This window comes from Diadema setosum, chromosome 15 (assembly GCF_964275005.1).
Source record: "Diadema setosum chromosome 15, eeDiaSeto1, whole genome shotgun sequence".
NCBI lineage: Eukaryota > Metazoa > Echinodermata > Echinoidea > Diadematoida > Diadematidae > Diadema > Diadema setosum.
In genome coordinates, this window is record NC_092699.1 from 15,228,149 (window position 1) to 15,247,451 (window position 19,303).

The window sequence follows — 19,303 nt, forward strand, 5'->3', positions numbered from 1 at the left end:
AACTCGAAACAAACTCAGCCAGATGTTTTCCTATCTCCCTCTCTCTCTCTCTCTCTCTCTCTCTCTCTTTTCCTCTCCATCTCTTGTTTCTCTCTCCCTCTCTCTTTCATCCCATTCCTTCGAGATTTTCCCGCCTTTATTACCGCAGAGGACTGACTGATTGATACACCCGCCCAGTTGACTATCGTTCGTAACTCAATTTTGGCGGGCCGGAGAAATGTTTTTTTGTTTTTGTTTGGTTTTTTTGGTTTTTTTTTTCAGAAACATGAAAAGAGAGAGAAGCGTCACTTTTAAGCAACTCGGAAGTTTGTCGTCTGAAAATCTGGCAAACATGTGTAGTTGTGTATAATGGGAACCAGTTTGCGTTTGTGTATGTGTGTTTGTTATTGAAACACTTGGATATGAGATTGAAGTGGACTGTTTGAGAAGGGGTAAGAAAAAAAAATGGAATCGACTAAAAATAAACCGTACATGGATATCTCTCGCTTCCTGCGAGAATAGAGGAAATTTTATTATGCCTTGTTCGCTGTTGGGTAGTTCAAAACACAAACCCCAGAAAACAAAATGAATGAAATTAGATGATCAAACATTAAAAAATGCATGAATAGATTAATAAAAAAAAATGAATAAATAAAGACATTAAAGGGATGGCATGGTTTTGGTTGAGATGGGGCTTCAGATTTTGGTGGGGTTTTGGGGTTTTTTTTGTGAGATAATGAGAAACTACTTCTGAAATATGACAGAACATACAAATCTAAAAGGAAATCAAAGGTAGGGCTTATTTGATGAAAATTGGTTTTGAAATGGCTGAGATATCCAAAAACAAGGTGGTCTTAATAAAATGGGGCCCAATTTTTGTTAGAACCACTTTGTTTTTGGATATCTCAGCCATTTCAAGACCAGTTTTCATCAAATAAACTTTGAATTCCTCTAAGAATTGTATGCTCTTTCATATTTCATAGGTGGTTACTCAATATCTTACAAAAAATAGTTAAAAATCTAAAGCCCCAAAACTAATACCATCTCTTCAAGGGTAGTCACATTACACAACAATACCCTAGAAACACAAAAAGTCAAAATGAACTCCTAAAATGCCATAAAAAAAAAAACCACGAAAACAAAACAAAATTCCAAAAACAATTTTTTTTTTCAAGAAAAGAAACATACTTTTAATTTCCATAAGCAATGTACATGCATATATCTCTACATCAAACGCTACCCATGGAGTGTCAAAACAGAACAGAGTTTACAACAAAAAGAACACAACCAGTAGAACTTAATTGCTGAATAACAAAATAACAAACACACATACAGTACATAGAAACAAAACATGCAACCGCACACTGTTCATTTTCTTTCCTTGAAATCCTCCAGAAAAAGAGCAAAAAAAAAAAAAAAAAAAACAAGTCCTGGGATTGGATGGCTTTCATGGTAGAGCCTCTGGATACAACTCTTATTAACTGACAAAAGAGAAATAAAGGCCTTCTTGGAAACATAATTTGAATTCACGTCGTCACTGAAGGTAATCCGCAGCACATCTATCTACCCCGAACAACTTTACCATGAATGCCTTCGAAGCTGCATGATTCATCATTAACTTTTTTTTTTTTTCCGTGAGTACAACGCCTCTCCACATTCCTTACACACGTATACAAACCTTATCCATAAATACAAATAGAGAGGTACATCGTATGTCTTTTTTTTTTCTTCATTTTTTGGCTAATCGTAAAAAAATGATGAATGTACATAATTACAGAGGTACTGTATCTGGCTTCATCACGCATTTTCATGACATTATAATCATTCATGGTATATTGGTATGTAAAAGAGAGAAAAAAAATGGCAGATGATGAAGTGCCCTTCTCAGAAAAGCAGGATTAATTGAGGCAACATCTCTGAAGGCCTTCGCAGATTGCTGTAAAAGTGGATGTTTTCGCGTGACTAATTTTTCGCGCTCGGCCCGGTAAGAAGAGTTCCGCGTGTTTTTAACCCCGCGGAATCAAGACAGTGAGTACGGGAACATATGGCAAGAGAAAACATTCGCGTGCTCTTATTTTCGCGCTAGTTTCTGGTTGCGCGAAAATTTCAACACCGCGAAAATTTCCACTTTTGTAGGTAGTGTTTGCAAGATCATTCCACACTTGGATTAATTCTCAAACCAACGTTTTGTGTGAGCAAGACACAAATGAAAAACTTGAGTCTTCCTGACGAAAAAAGTGAATGCAATCTTTGACTTGTAGCCGCCAACAAACGAGGTTTTCACTGTTACACACTCGGTCCAATAGAAACACATCATTTTGAAAAATAGATAAAAAATGGCATTGAGGTACTTCAATAACTGAATATTGCCAAAAATGTGCACGGCAACAGGAATGAATCATTCTGTGTATCATGTGGAAATTTTGTTTGCTTAATGTATGTCTACCCCTGTCTTCATGCACATCACTACATTGTGTCTCCTCAGTTATGAGAAACATTATGCAAACACGCAGTGATGTCTGCTTTTAATGGATAGTATCTGTTACCTAATGACTCTTTAAGTAATGCTCATAATAAAAGGGGAAAAAAATCACTGAGATATTTTAGATAAGAGAATGACAGAATACATGAAGTGAGATAGTGTCTTCAAGGCAAGTAATCGGAGATTCAATTTCTTCTCCAATGTCACGTGACATCACCAAGAGTTCATTCGGGAGTAAACGACTCCCACTTTGCCAAACGGACGATAATTCAACGACAGACACGTTTGCATTCGCACAGTAGACAGACTTGTGTGGAGTTGTGAACCATGCATGAGTATATAGTATCTAGCTCTCCTAACCCAGCCCTCAGAATAGTTCTTACATAATTTATGGTAGTAGAAGATGGCATTTCACATCAGATCAACCTCCAGTGCAGGAGCAGGCTGGCTATATCTCGTTGCTAGGCGGGGTCAGCGACCTTGACAACCTGGCTATCGCCTCATACCTGCCTAGTACACATCTTATCTCTCACAAAACACACGCATACACACACACACACACTCACACATACACACACAGCCTATCTTACAACAAGATATGCGAAGAGCATCGTTGACCTAGCAGCTTGCATTTGACACCACAATATATTTTTCAGAGTTCTGCAATGACAGTGTCCTCCACAAAAATTCCACGGACAGTAACGCTAACAGACATCTGAGGTATAAATCAATGAGTCCATTCGTCTCTCATTTGACAGCATCCCTGCTTTACCACCCAAGTAATGAGACCAGAAATCATTTACCTTTCGATACAACTGGAATACATGATGAGCAGCACAAGGTTTAAGGCCTAACAAATAGTGACATACAACCAACGTATTTTTATTTCACGAGAAGCCGTGCTGAAAAGACCTCTTTAAACATCTCCTGAGGTTGATTTAATGATTGAATAACCGATCAAACAAAACAATTGAACAAGTGAATATTGAAAAAATTAGAACTAGGCAATAAATTTAGAACAACTTCAAAATATGTAACCACTCATAACACTAGTAGCATGTATCCTGGAAAAGATATTTATCAGTACATGTTTGAACAAAGCATCCTGAATCACGTGGAATGAGGATTTTTCCTTTCTTAAAATCTCAAAGACACTCGTGGTAGTACAGACATACTTCCTTATGATAGGTACAATTGCAGCTTTCTATCCACTTCTGTTCTCCTATCTCACCAGAGAGAACACCGACAGACAAAAATCGCTGCCGACATACTTGCCTGGAAAGGCCGATAATGAATCCATTACAGAAAATCTTTGTTTTTGAGGTATGTGTGATGTAATACAGTATTTCCCCATTTCATATCTTGGAAAAAGAAGAAATGTACATGGCTTCTGGCAATACAGATGTCATAATAACATCCTGCGCAAAAAAAACAATAAAAGCTCAACATTTTTTTTTCCAATCAAAAGCTCAAAAAAGATAACGCTGAAACATACGTTGGTTAAGAGCAAATTAAGACCATGATCTTTGAACCAAGCACTGACAAAATGTCAAAGGTAGGGGGAGGGTATGAAAAAAAATTATTAAATAAAAAAACTTTCCTGATGATAAAATGAAATGAAAGATATTGAGGATTGTTTTATGATATTGGAAGTAGCAACAACGATTTAGCAGAAACAGGGCCACATTCTATCATTAGTAATCACAAGTTGGCATGGACCTATTCATTTGTACATGTACTCATCAATCTCTACGTTAGGCTCAGTCTGTACAATTGTACCAGATCATCACAAAATTCTTAATTACACATCTGGAAACAGTCTGGTCCCTTTTGACATTTTATGACCCCTAAGAAACACATCTTTCCACCACCAAATTATACAAAAAAGAGAAAAGCATAGAACAAAACAAAAACATAGTCCCTGACCCAAACCTAGGGTACCTATGATATAAACACAACTACAGAGAAAAAAAGAAAAAAAGAAACTGAATTGATGTTACATTACATAAATGTGTTGATGAGACACATATGGCAATAAGTTACATCCAAAATAACTGTACATAACAAGGATAATGATTGCCGGTCAATATCTTACAGAAGTGTTTCTCGTTGATAACGAATTTATGATCCAAAGTCCCTAGGCTGGCATCTTCAACGTGTGTACAGGCACTACTGTGTCCAAATGTACTAGAAGGGTAGATATCCCAACTATGAGCACATAACTTGCACACAAGCGCCTGGCGCCATTGTCGTAAAACTCAAACAGACAAAGCTGCCTATAGAAGGGACAGGAATTGGGAGAACTTTGCATAAATGCGATGCACCTGTTATTGCAGTCCAGAGAATTTCCTTGAAACCACTGATGGAGTGTATGGACACACACCCCTGCAAGGTTCAGGGAGGTAACACACTTCCCCATAAGCCTGGATTCTACACACTTGTGAGTCACCTAGAATTAACTAGCTGTTGTGTGTACATGCATTTAGAGTGGACCTGTACAACAAAGGGCTTTCAGCTGTTTCGTAAAATTAAACAACTGTACACATATTCAACTGCACATCTACATTTTTTCAGTGCATAAATGTATTACAATTGTGTAGATTTTTAATCAGGGATTAACAGATAGAAGGGTTAATTAAAAAAAAAAAAAAAAAAGATAACTCCCCAAGGGACATATTGCCCTTGTGAGCTGTCTTAGCCTACATCTAACAACTTTCGTTGTACAGGTGAATCTTACTTCACAATATCCATGAAGACTTGCAAATAAAACAGTCTGTGTTGGCTGTGCAGATCTCTTTCCTCTTTTTCTCTTAAGTTCCGAACTGCTAAATGAATCTCCGCATGAGCTAACACTGTCAATAATTGAGATTAAAAAGTTATTTTTCAGGAAATTCCACTGGAGAATTTGAATACATTTGCATACAGCTTGAACATTATTTTGATATTTCATAAACATGAGTAAAACACCTCACTGACAGCACAAAGAGTATTTCTAGATTTGCACACGATCTAAAAAAACAAACAATCAAAAAACTGAGAATGATCACATTGAGTTCTCATCAGCCTGTGAACAGTGAAATCAAAGTGAATAAGATGAATTCATTTTCATGTTCTTGCAGTGAAATTTACTGCATATTCCAGAGCACTGCTTCAATAATGATCTAGATTGAAGAATCTTATATCATTGTCTAGAATATTTCACAGGCAAATTAAAAGTCCCGGCTACCCTTTCTGAAGAAATATGGAGACAGAAGGAACAGGTCACTCACATTTGTTGGCAGAAGATGCCACTCTACCCCTCCAGAATCAATATATAGCTGTACCAGTAACTCTAGTTCTTGTCATCTTCAAAGTTGTACAGGGAAATCAATAAAACTTGGTGGGTTTGGCTTAATGATTTAGCTTAATGATTAAGCTAAACATTGTGAGTTTAGCTCAATCATTGCTCTGTAAAAAACCGGAAACATCAAATGGGGCCTGCCCCGAAATAAGCAACAGAAATGGCCCTTGCTGTCTTGTCGACTTAGGCACAAACAGAAACCAAGGAAAGGAACAAGAATATGAAATGAAAGAAAAAATGACCATGAAAAGGACAGTTTTCATCGTATCTCGTATAAAGTCATCCCTGAAAAACACGATTTGGCAGCACAAAGCTGCAGCTACAGTTGTAAGAATAAAATCCATAACTTCTGAAACTCATGCAATCAAGGAATGGCATCAAACACTCACCACTTAAAATAGCCTGACCCTAGAGTACTGTCCTCATACAAAATCGAGTTAAAGGTAAACATCACATCTGTCCATATGATCTCTCTCGTATTCTCTGTGGTGAATAACCACATGATTCCCTCAAATTGGTCACTTCACTGAAACAGATGCAGAAGGAAACATCACATAAAGTGGAATATACACTGGAGTAGTTACAGAGTAAATGAGAGTAATTGTAGAAAACCAAAAACTCACAAAAAAAAAATGGAATGGCAAGCATTTACGCCGAGTATAATTTTCACTAGAAATGAGACAATAAAACCCTTGCAGTATGGATTGAGATTGATATTCCAAATATTGAATAATAATCTAATATTGAAGTATTACATCTACATTTGGCAATAATTGAGCTATTCAGCTCTTCAGCAGACATTACATCTCGATGAAAGAAACCGACATTGGTCCCCAAGCTAGCTGACGTGTTGAATAAAATACGGGGACTGTGAAATATTTATCAGGGTGAATACTCGACCTCAAAATCAAAGACACATCAGAATCAGCCATTTGACTCTCACTGAAATCATTGCTGCGGCAACAGACATGACTGAGTAACACAGACGAATAAAAGCCTTCAGGAGTTCGCGATGAGATTAATCACAAACAGTCGGGAATCGCTGGATACCAAATTCTCTCCTTACAAAACTCATTTGCGGACACTGTACACCCTCTTTGGCACTTCTAAGATGTAACAAACAGACCTGCTCACTGCATCTACTTGTACGCTGATAACACTTCACGATACAGAAACAGAAAGACACTTGAGAAAAAAAAAATCGACAAAATGGACACACAAAAATCTGGATCTCCCTTTGAAACGGTACAGCGAGAACAGATGCTATTGCAGAACTTTTTTATGCATCATCAGAAGATAAACATGCAGCAACTCATGCACAAGCAACACAAAAGTACCTTGACAGTGATAACCGCAGGCAGAGTTTCAAAGGAGTTGCTCGATTTCATTGCTTGAAAGTAGACTTCCCACTCAGAATACCTAACATTCCTTTTATACATACATCGTGTCTTTGCTTGTGTTGCGCCTACATACACTGTGATTGTGATCTTGCATCACAAAACCCAACGAAAAATCGACGGAGATCCTTTTTTTTTTTTTCATATTTCAGGTTACGTCAGGCTTTGAAAATAAGAGAATCGCAGCTAGTCAATGATGTTTAGCTCATCATACAGATACAGGAAGTGTACCTACATCAGAAAAAAAATGGACATCAACCGGAAACACATATTTTCGCACCTGACGAAATTTAAGCTGTGCCACTTGCTGTGGGCTCTGTGATGTAAGGTCACACGTGTTCAAAGTAAAGCCACTTTTCACTTCATATGCCTCCTCCATAGAAATTGTTTTGTGCTGAAATGAGCCCTAAATGCTGAGCACAGAGCGCACACTAAAACACAGCTTGTGCCACATGCTCTACAGGGGGTCACCTGATGCTTTTAGACATGATCACATGATCTCAATACAAATTGCCATGTGGCATACCTGAGAAGAACATTTCATTTTTTGTCTGTTTCCTGTAACCAGCAGTCAAAAGTACTTTTCTTGCAAAAACCTCAATACACAAAAACTCCCCTATCTATAGGCCTATCCAATGCGAGCAGTCTACATGGGACATTCCTTTGCATCATGGGGGTAACACAGCTGACATACCTAGTACAAAGTACACTAGTCATTCATTCAAACTGGTTTAGGAACTCCGTGATATGACATGGAAATCTTCAACAATCATTAAAAAAAAAGAGCAAAAAGTAGTAAATTGTAAATCTACATGCTACTATCTACATACAAATGTCATCTGAGCATAACTTACAACGTTTAAGAGGTATATTCTCAAAACAATGAAAAATGTACAATGCCGTGTCAGAAAGTCTCAGAACGCCTTTGAAATTTACCTTTTCAGCGCAGTCTGACAAGAGATGTCAAAATATTCAGAATTAAACACCTCAACCTCAATCATTTTTCTCCCTGTGGACATAAAACTTTTTTTCTTCTCACTTAATGCCTCCATCTGGATTCATATCATTAGCAAACAACCTTGTAGAAATATGAAAAAGACTGTACAATTTTTTTACATGATAACAACATTTACATCTGAAAACTTTTTTCGTATTTTTCCTTTTTTTTGTGAAAAACAAACACAAATTTCAGCTGGCCAACAGTTGTATTGGATAAATTGGCAAATAGACAAGACTCCAATTCATGAGGTACCTTCAGAACTACACCCAACAAACTTACCCAGAAATACTTCTTCCATTTTCTGTTTTTTAGTATGTAGATATCTTTATACGAGTGTACTGTAGGAATAACTGTTTTGGTTTCTATATCTGATGCTAATGAGTGTATTGAGAGTGTATTCTGCTGGCAAGATACATGCAGAATACTCACAGAAGATTTCTCCAGACCACGGGAAGAAAAACCTCCCCCTCACCAGCCCCCCCCCCCCCCCCCAGCATTGAGGCATCAACGGTTATGAAACTTGAAAACCGCGTAGAAACATTGTGTAAATCCTAAATTAATGTTCCCCTTCGTTAATGTTCTGCCAATTAAGGACCGCTGAATTTGCCCACCCATCGAGTTTTGCGACTGAAGCCAGCCCAAGGAAAGCTTTAAAGATTCACAAGATCTCTGAATGAGTTGTACCAAGAGAAAAAAAACCCTACAAATGGTTGATCATTTGTAAATCCTTTCAGCTATTACGTATCTTGAAATATTAGTCTATATGAAATTCAGTCCCCTTGCTGGTCAAAAACAATTTGTTTTACACTACCCCTCGCCTCCCCCACCCTCCATTTCTGTGTTTTATATTGCTTAACCCAATGAGGCTATTTCCAAGTATACTCGGCAGGGAAATGCGTGTTGTAGCATAATCAGTCCGCCCTCAACGGGTTAAAGTAACATGCAAAGTGAAGAAAACTGAATATGTGCACAAAATTCACGACTGGAATCTTGACAAAAAAGACATACGGACACTATATCACAATGCTGTGCTATTAATCGTACGCAGCAAATTTTGTCTCGCAACCGTGGAGATACCATTCAGCAAAGAATGGTCTGTGAGGTGGTCCGCAGAGTTGTTGGAATGACAAGAGTGTTAAGGCTGGCAAATTTGCATCACCTTTCCTCTAAGGGGGAGGGGGTGGGAATGGCTAATGGAAGAAGGTGATTGAACTGAGGGGGTGGGGGGGGGTTAGGGGTGATGGGATTGGGGAAACAGGTGCAGGATGAATGAGATGGATGGAATGAGGGGCAAAGAGGGTAACAACAAGAAGGGGTGATGGGAGGAGGGGGAGCTAAGGGGAGGATTGAGCTGGGAGGGTGTGCGTACCTTGGAAACACCTGATAAATCTAAGTGATAGCTACAGCTGGGGGGTAAGTTACAATATTGAATTTTTTCCCTCTCTCTCTCTCATCTTCTCTGTCGTTCTCTGTCGCTGGTGGCCGACTCGTCGTGAAACAAAGACTTGATGTCCACAACAATGATGCGATTGACCACCAGTCAAGACGGTCAGAAAATAACAGGAGGATGGCTACGCTCTGTTAACGTCCCGACGCACGACACGCCAGCTGCTTGCATTCTCTCTCTTACTCTCTCTAAGGCAAAAGCTACACGTTTAACCCTGGTTACCTGTGATTCATACTTGTCAACGACAACAAAGATAGAAAAATGTAATGAGAAACAAACTAAAAAAAAAAAAAAGAACAATTCCCAAATCTCCTTCAGCTGGTGTAGGCATCACCACTTCACCTATACATTCAAAGAATCCATACTTTTCTTCCCGCCCCCCTCCGTCACGTTCTCCATCTCAGTTGCCGGGGGTGAAGACCGGAATCTTGTTGAGGATTTCCTTGTCCTCCTCTGTATCGTCGCGCGCGATGAAGAGCGAGTGGCCCATGCCGCACGTCAGGTGATGGATGTAGACGTTCTCCAGAGGTCGGGCTTTCTTGGGCACCGTCGAGGACTTGGAGTCGGCCTCGCCGTAAGCGAGCTCACCGTATGTCGGCGACGGGCCCCAGCTGATGACGCAGTCGTCCGCAGCCACGACTATGGAATGATTACTGTGGTGTGGGGGGGGGGGGGGGGAGTAGAGAAGAGAGATGGCTGTTACTAAACAACCCATATATCAAATCCAAATGGGGACAGAGGACATTTCACAGCACTCACTACAAACTGTGTCTACAGAAATCTACACAAATAAAGGCAAAAGCATGGCTATCATGTGAGAGTTCTAACTACAGGGATTCAAAGATGAACATGGAAATACAACTTTGCTAGTCAAAGCCTCACCTGCTCTTTAGTGCTTGAGGAGTAAACTAGAAATGTCGCTTTGGCGACTGGTATGCCTCCGCCATAATGCATGATTTTCCCAATAGGTCTAGATAGTACATGTGGACACTGTGTGATTACATTTTCACAAAATTGGCAAAATATTGGAATGACAAGTTTGTCACAAATGTGTTGAATGTTCACCTTCCTTGACATAGGTTTAATTGGATGAATAGGAGAGCATGTATCTAGGGATTTAAGGACTTTAACTTGACTTTGAACCATTCATACATTTAGGCATTGAGTAATTTTCAAGGTACAGGTGTGGAGAAAAAGTGCAATTTCTGAATGAATAGTAAATTGTTACCATTTTCATCTGGCCCTTGACCCTAAAATTCATGAGATAATTACTTTCAGGTAGAACATGCATAATATGTACTAAGTTTCAAGGTAACTTGAGCCACTTCCGAGATATGGAGGAAAAAGTTAGTTCAGCACTTTCAATTGATCTTTGACCTTTTGACTTTTGAGGCAAAAAGAGAAAAAAAAAAAAACTTTCCACAGAATTTCTATTAGGTTACACATGCATACACCAAGTGTAAAAAAATATTGCATAAATATGAGGGTAATAGTAAAATTTTGAAGACTTGCACTTGACCTTTGACCCCTGACCTTTGACCCCATGAATGCTACATTCTCTAGATAATCACTTCCAGTCAGTACATGTATATACTATGTTCCATGAAGATACCTTGAACAATTTTCCAAGGTACAGAGAAAAAAAGAAGTTTTAATATTTCTACTTGACCTTTTGACCTTTGACCTTTGACCTCATGACCCAAACTTTCACCAGAGAATCTTAATTGGGTAATACATGTATACACTAAGTTTCAAGAAAATATCTTCAGGCATTCAATAGATATGGTAGAAATAGTGAAATTTTACGTATTTGACCCTGACCTTTTGACCTTTGACCTTTGACCTCATGACCCAAACTTTCACCAAAGAATCTTAATTGGGTAATACATGTATACACTAAGTTTCAAGAAAATATCTTAAGGCATTCAATAGATATGGTGGAAATAGTGAAATTTTATGTATTTGACCTTGACCTTTTGACCTTTGACCTTGAGCATGGGCACCCAAAAGTTGATAGGCACAACTTCAACCCCTAATACACATACATGCCAAGTTTCATTAGAATACCTCAACAGGTTTCGATAGTTACCTTGTCCACAAAATTCATTACGGACGGACGGAAGGACGGACGGACGGAAGGACGGACGGACGGACGGACGGACGGACGGACGGACAACCCGAAAACATAATGCCTCCGGCACCACTTCGTGGCGGAGGCATAAAAAAGAAAAATATGTAAGTCCAAATTTTGTGCATCTCTATTCCAAACTGCGTACAATGGATACACTTATTATGTCATTACAATGAACAAATATTATATACACACCTTTCTCACTCACATCTGGCTCTTTTGAGTTGAATATCAACAAGTGTCACTTTCCCCACTCTGCTTCCAGAGTGCATACCCATGAATAGTACCAACTTTTAACATTTGTCACAAATTACTAGCCACGGTCGCACTGTACGAAAGCACACGTAGTTTGCTTCCCATTAACTTCTTACAGTTTGAGCATGCAGTGAGACTACCAACAAAACTACTCGTAGTTTTAGTGATGCAAAACTACCATTAGTTTGGGTCTTAATAAAGGCCCCCCCACAATATAAAAAATCCATACGTGTAACAGCATGCAAAAGAATGCGTAATGTGCGTTAACAACATGAATGGATTTACTATCATGTCACAAACTTCTTGAAGTCACAATACACAAAACTCTGTGTAGTTTTGCAAGAAAATGAGAAACTTCCAAAGTGCTTGGAGGAAGTTTTGTTAGTAACTTCTACAGAGGTTTTCGGTCACACTACCTGTAACTAAAAGAAGCAAAATCCTGGGTAATGAATTATGTGAAGTTTCCCTAAGTGTGACCGTACCTAAAAAGAAGCCATGCAGTCTCATTGAAGTTCAAAAGGTGAGACTGGTACACTGTATCTAAGCTGGAGAGAATTGGGGAGAGGCTTGAAAAGCATATTGTAAAACCAAAAATGTTTGCGTTCATTTCAATTTCGCTTTTGCGAGAGCCAGGATTCGTGAAATCAAAACGCACATGAAAGTTCATGTCTACACTGCGTTTATTGAATGTTAGTGGCACTACGTGGAAATTTCACGCCGCAAATATTTTCCTGCTTTACAGTACCTGCAGCCTACACTTCTGACGTTCCAGCCGCTCAGGTCTTGGACTGGCTTGGGGTACATGGTGGCCTCCCCAGTGGTTTTTGCTTGACCCCAGAAATACAGCTGGCCTAGAATTTGAGAAAATGAATAAGTCAATACAGCAAACATAGATACATAATGACCAATAAGCAAAATACACACAGGCATCCATATACTGTAAAAGCTTTTATTTCAACCCTAATCAGGACAGGCTTTTTTGGCTTTGCTAAAACAAGAGGGGGGTGGATTCTGTTCAACAATGGCACACCATAAAAACCTCCAAAAGTCACTTCAATTCTTATGTATTTTATTGTTTTCGGAAATTATCATGTATTTCTTTGTTTTTCGAATTGTTTTTTTTTCATTGTTTTATTATTGGAAATTGTCACTGACCACTTTTCTACCATAATTAGCATAAAATTAATCAATGAAAGCAATTAATTGTAAAAATAATCAGGTAATTATGACTTTCACGACAGAGCACTGTTTTCCAAAGGAAATGTACACAAAATTGTGGGCCGTTTTGGGGTGACATGCCATTACAAAAATGGGCTTGGCTTCGGAAGTTGCAAATTTGGTCTCAAAAGTTGACGGAGACTTGAAGAAAGAAAGTTAAGAAGCTTCGCAACGAGGCCTTTTCGCGTGGCCACAAAGGTAGATTTGACTGTACAATCATACGGGCACACACACACAAAGTCAGGATTGTTCCATCGCTGTACCTTGCTCTGTAACAGCCATACAGTAGCTGGACCCCGCCTCAATCGTCTGGGCCCCCTTCATGGGCATCTCAAACAGCTTCACGCTCCGCGGGACGGGCTCGTCGTCGGGTTTCTGGTGGCCAAGGCGACCGTATCCACCAAAGCCCCACGTGAATACTCTCTTCTGCATGTCCATGGCGATCTAAATTTTCACGTTTTTGTTGTTTAAAGATGACCATTTGAGAGGAAAGGTGACACAGGGCATTAGTTACAGTGTATTCACTATATAAATTCACTACAAAAAAGCATATCTAGAGTATTTTTCTTTTTTTTTAATGGGGGTGGGAAGGGGATGAGAGATGAGAAAGCTCACTTTTGGTTTTATTACTTGAAAAATTCAGAACATGAATGCAAATAACATGCTATTCTGCTTTAGCCTCCTGGTCTCTTTTTTTTTTTTGGGGGGGGGGTGGACAAATAAAGGAGAGTTAGTTTTAAAGATATATTTGCTAGACAAATCCTACACACATAAGCCATGTCCATGGTACATAATCTGTCCTTTTTTTTTCCTTTTTTTCTTTTTTTTTTTTTTGGGGGGGGGGGGAGGGACAAAGCACTGAAGGACATCAGTTCAGACACATTCACTGAACAAATTCATCACACAGAAGGGTCTGTGGCTTGGCGAACAAAGCAAGATTACCGCATGACGTCCGACGCTGCAGCTGCAAACACTACTTGTAAGTCCTGAGACTCTTATTGTGGCTCTAGATCACAAATATCTACTGGATATTTTAAGATTTTGTCATCTTCCCAACAGCACACTCATCATGCTGTGAACTTAATCGGAACACAGAGAATGAAAACCTGCCAAACCTGGTTCAGTAGTCATCTGCACATAAAGATCACAAAGTTTGTATTTCACACTTTTCATAAAGATGACGATGACCATTATTAACAAAAATTGTTTTATTTGTCTTTGTCAGATTGTCTTTTTGAATAGGTGTTTTTTTTTTTTTTTAATTGACTCACGGAATGGTTGTTTCCGCATGCGATGTCCTTGATGACGGTGCCCTGGAGGTATTTCAGTCCCTCGCGGCCCTTCTCGATGAAGCACTGGATGCGCTTCGGGGTGGACACGCATTCCGACGACAGCTTGCTGGCGCTCACGCTGTACTGACCATTTGTGTTGTGCCCTGGATGTGAGACGAAACAGGTGGAAAATTGGACACTCGTCACTGCAGCAGTTAAACTTCAACTCTCAATATTTCATGCACTATTACAGTTTTGCTGAATGAACATTTCCATGATACAAAAACAAAGAACTCCCATTAATAATATCTTTAAACAAGGTGGTTACTCAAAGAAATTGATAAGGAAATGAATGACTGATTAAATGATGGCAATGTAAATGAATAGATTACTGTATATGCCATACATTTAGCGAGTGAAATTTTTCGTGAAATGGAACTACCAGATAATTTCCTTACATGTAATTTCCAAGCAGTACAATTCCCAATTGTGGAGTACAGGACTGCATGGAGAATGTACGTGTGCACGTCACATCATTAATGTTGGCATCACAGTAGATATTTTTGCCTGTTTTCAAATTAATAAACAGAACCCAAATTGCCAAATTCGAAAAAAAAAACACACAAAACAAAACAAACAAAACAAAACAAACAAAATATTGGGTGTTTTCAGTTATATTGGCCAACAAAAACAAATTTGCTTGATACAAGTGGAAAACTATCACATTTATACATCACTGAGTCTCATATCTGATTAGATAACAGAAAGCAGTCAAGCATGTTATCATAATAGTTAAACAACTGAATGGGCGGAAATTCTGTGATTTCTATGAGTGAAAGTATTCACGATTACCCCTTGCAAGTAAGTATTTGTGCTGCATGTGTTAGCAAGAAAAGAAAGCAGATTAGTTTAACCATGTGAGCTGTTAGTTCATGTGATACACTTACCCATTGCACCCAATGCATGCAGCAAATGGCCATAAAAACCACCAAGATACTACTCTCCAAATAGAAAAAGGCTGGAGTATTCACAGCAGCCTATACCAGTCACGGATTTTTGAAATTCAGACACTCTGATATCTTACTGACTTCTACAGGATTATTGCATGCATACCAAAGGTTCAGTTTGGACTAAAGTCAGCACATTTGTATACAGGTATTCACTCCTGGTGAATGCAAAAATTTGAAGATACATGGAAAATGCTCATAAACAAGCATTTGCCTTGCCTTCTCGTGGGTTAAATCTAAAAATATTTCTAAAATGAATTCAAAAACACTTAATGTAGATGGAAGATACACTGTAAACCCCACAATTACTCTCCTCAGTCCAATATATTTGCTTTTATGTTGTTTCTGGCACCAAATAATGAGACACACAAGAAAATGCAAATCAGTGAGTTTACTCAGAAAACATAAACACAAGCATGAGGATTTCTGTGTTTTTGCAATCACTTTGTTCAGCTTAAAAAAAAAAAATAATAATAATTTTTGCCGAAGTTCCTCTTTCTATACCTGTGAACACATGGGCTGACCTTTGACCTTGCTAAATCTTTGAAAGGTGAGAGGAAAAGATATAGCAGTGTTTGTGTGAGTAACCATACCGGTACCTAATTGGCTGTACTCCTGACTGCCAAAGGAGTGCAGCACGCCTTTGCAGTCGAGAATGATGCTGAAGTCGGCCCCGCACGCCACCTTGACGATGGGCGAACCATGGAAATTGGGCTGGTGGGAAAGGAAAAATCATAGGACATAGAATTATTTGATTTGAAAGCACAAACAACAAAATCAAAATTGTAACCATTCTAACAGCTGCACAACAAATATTAAAGTAACATACCTGCCAACATTTCAAGATGAAATATCTTTCTCGTGGATTGCAAAAATCTTATTTTATATCCAAACTGAAGTTAAAAATCTTACTTTCGGTCAAATCTTCAGAAAATACACATAAAAGGTATATCTAAATATTTTTTAAAAATCTGATTTCTCTGACAGAAAATCTGATTTTGCTATTTTTAATGTAAAAAATCTTACTGAATCTGATAAAATCTTACTAGTTGGCAAGTATGAAGTACGTGCTAATTGTCATACTCTTTAAGCTCTGCAATATCTCAATTTACAGCAAAGCTAGCTCCATTTCATGTCATAATTTATAAATATTATTGTTTTGCTAAGATGTCATTGTTTTCTAGGAGATATGTAGGCCTATTCAAGATGTCTTTATCTTCTCAGAGATGTTCAATACTATTTGTTTTACCCTTATCCTGTATGAATACAGTTAAGGATTTACTGAGCTTATGATTCAAAAAAAGTTCAGTAATAACTGATGGGAAAAGATCAACTGTTAACTTTTCATGAAACCAAAATGGAAGGAAATCTGCCCATCAACTTCTATTTGGTAATGTTGATGATTCTTGTTTTTGTTTTCACCTTCTCTCTCTCTCTCTCTCTCTCTCTCTCTGGGGTAACAAAACTTTGATACAAACTATTTCGTAAACAAAAATGTTAATTTCGAAACAGTTTCTTGTGTTCGATTGACAGGCTAGAAGTCATCTCACCACCTGCATTTAAAAAGAGTCTGTGGTTGTTGTTGTTTTTCTTAATCATATTTGAACATGTTTGTGGTTTGGACATGATTTTGTTGTGACAGCATCACAAACATATCAATTGTTTACCTCAGCATTGCCTTTGTATGACTAACAGGTGGTGGAGTGGGGAAAAATAATTTTTGTTTGTAAAGAGAGCATGACGAAATCTGCATCTTTTGTTTGGTGCAATGTTTGTCTATTTTGGGAGTCTGTCACAGGTGCTAGAAGAAATTATACACCCTGGGCACCTGGCTTTGGAATGCAGACAACATGGCAGGTTCTATTTTAAGGAGGAGTTCTTTGTTCTTATGTTGCAACTTCAAATCAATAAATACATGTATCTCCTGCTTTGAATATCAATGGCAGTTCAATAAACTTTGGTTTGCAGACTTGTATTTTGGTACATTAATTCTGACAGCTGTGATTCAACATGAAGTGAACTCTGTCTCTTTTTAAACTCAAAATCGGGATCTGGGATTTTCTTTGACACAATACATATTTGTATGTCATAAGGCTCTCATGAAAAAGTAAAGGCTCTTTGTTTTACACCACATAGACATTTGTTTGAGAAAATGTGAAGAAAAATAAGAAGAGGAAACAAACTTACAAATGTCTTTTCCCAAAAGTGAATGATTTCTTATTTTATTTTATTTTATTTTATTTTTATTTTACTTTATCTTTATTTTATTTATTTATTTATTTATTTATTTATTTTTTTTTTGGGGGGGGGGGATCTGCTTCTGGTCTTGCCTTGATGGATGCTACTCTGTACTCAAATTTGCTGTGTCTATGGGATCACCATTTTGTCAAAAAAATCTGAACTGCACAATTTTTCAAATGGGGGGAGGGGGGGGGGGGACAGCTACAGAAATGACTACAAATAATATACTGACACAAAGAAATGTGATAATCTTTTGTTCCGTTCTGCATTTCTACAGTCTGTATACCCCACCTTGCATGGTGTTCCAACAGACGCACTCTGTATTCCGATCCCGCACTGTCCCATCCTGTTGTCGCCGAAGGCAAACACCGTCCCATTGTCTAATGAAAACATAAAACAAAATAAATCATTTAATTTTGCAAAAGTTGGGTGGGGCAGGGGGAAGTATTCATCAAGGAGAGAGATAGAGAGAGAGATAGGGGCATACTTTTACAGGACAGATGATGAGGGGGAAAAAAGAGGAATATGCAATGTGTAAAATACACTAGAAGAGGATTGGGAACAGGGTAGGAAAAAGGAGGCAGATGGGGGGGGGGGGACGGGGGGAAGAAAATGAAAAGAGGTAGAGATATCAGTACAGGGAAGTTTTGTTATAACGAGCTCCCTTACAATAAGGTACCACTTTTTAACAACGTGAATTTGATGGTCCTGATTTTCTATTATTGTATTTACCCTGTCTCTTGTATTAAAATTTGAGAGAAAGTACCACTTACAGAGAGGTAAAATTGGCAGCCCTCGTTAAAAGAGGTTTCCGGTGTACATAGCAGTAGATGAGCAAAAACGAGAACTAGACAATGAAGATAGGATATAGAAATACAGATGAGAATAGATCAGAGAAGACAGAGAAAGAGACAAATGAAGGGAGGAGATGGGAAGAGGGAAAAATAGTTGGGGGAGGAGATAATCAGATTAATAAGAGGAGTAAAATAAACAGGGGAGAGGGGTTAAATACAGACTGAGATGGACTAAGTAAGAAGGGAACATTAGGAGATTGATGACAAAAAAAATTGACAATAGAAAACTGAGCTGGGGCTGGACTTACACTGTTAGAAATACAAAGTATGACAAATAAGAAATATCAGAAGAAATGTTTATTCTACAAAAGAAAATTACAGAAAAGGAAAAGAAAAAAAAAAATATATATATTTCCATACACAGGAGACAATCACAAACAGGAACTAAGAAAAAGTGAAATAGCAATCACAGATATTGTTTTTTTATTTTCAGTAGTGTTATTATAAGTTTGTCTCTACAAAAGAATGTCACTCGTTGCAACATGCAAACTGACATAAAAAAAGGATGAAATGAAATTCCGACTGTCGCCTCAGATTCACGTCACTGCTGCTGTATCCCGCCACCTACGATGTGAAATGACGACACGTGGGAATTCTATTGTGCGTAAACACCTCAAAAACACTTTGAATCATGCCGTGATAATTACAATTCAGGAGAATTCTCAGCCTACTGAACTGAAT

The 19,303-nt window shown here is 38.2% G+C and overlaps 1 protein-coding gene across 2 annotated transcripts in view; it reads right to left on the minus strand.

Moving 5' to 3' along the window:
* Window positions 1-8,747: 8,747 nt before the first annotated feature.
* LOC140238875 (protein RCC2 homolog) overlaps window positions 8,748-19,303 on the minus strand; it is a 31,763-nt gene continuing 21,207 nt past the window's right edge. The window contains exons 5-10 of one of the 2 annotated variants that reach the window (XM_072318772.1): window positions 18,060-18,148; window positions 16,127-16,241; window positions 14,521-14,684; window positions 13,513-13,693; window positions 12,777-12,882; window positions 8,748-10,298 (exon numbers count right to left, since the gene is read on the minus strand). In XM_072318772.1, the coding sequence (XP_072174873.1) occupies window positions 10,046-10,298; window positions 12,777-12,882; window positions 13,513-13,693; window positions 14,521-14,684; window positions 16,127-16,241; window positions 18,060-18,148 (908 nt within the window). In that variant the 3' untranslated portion in view covers window positions 8,748-10,045. Of the gene's footprint in view, window positions 10,299-12,776; window positions 12,883-13,512; window positions 13,694-14,520; window positions 14,685-16,120; window positions 16,242-18,059; window positions 18,149-19,303 lie in introns of both variants that reach the window. The other variant, XM_072318771.1, reaches the window with a different exon arrangement.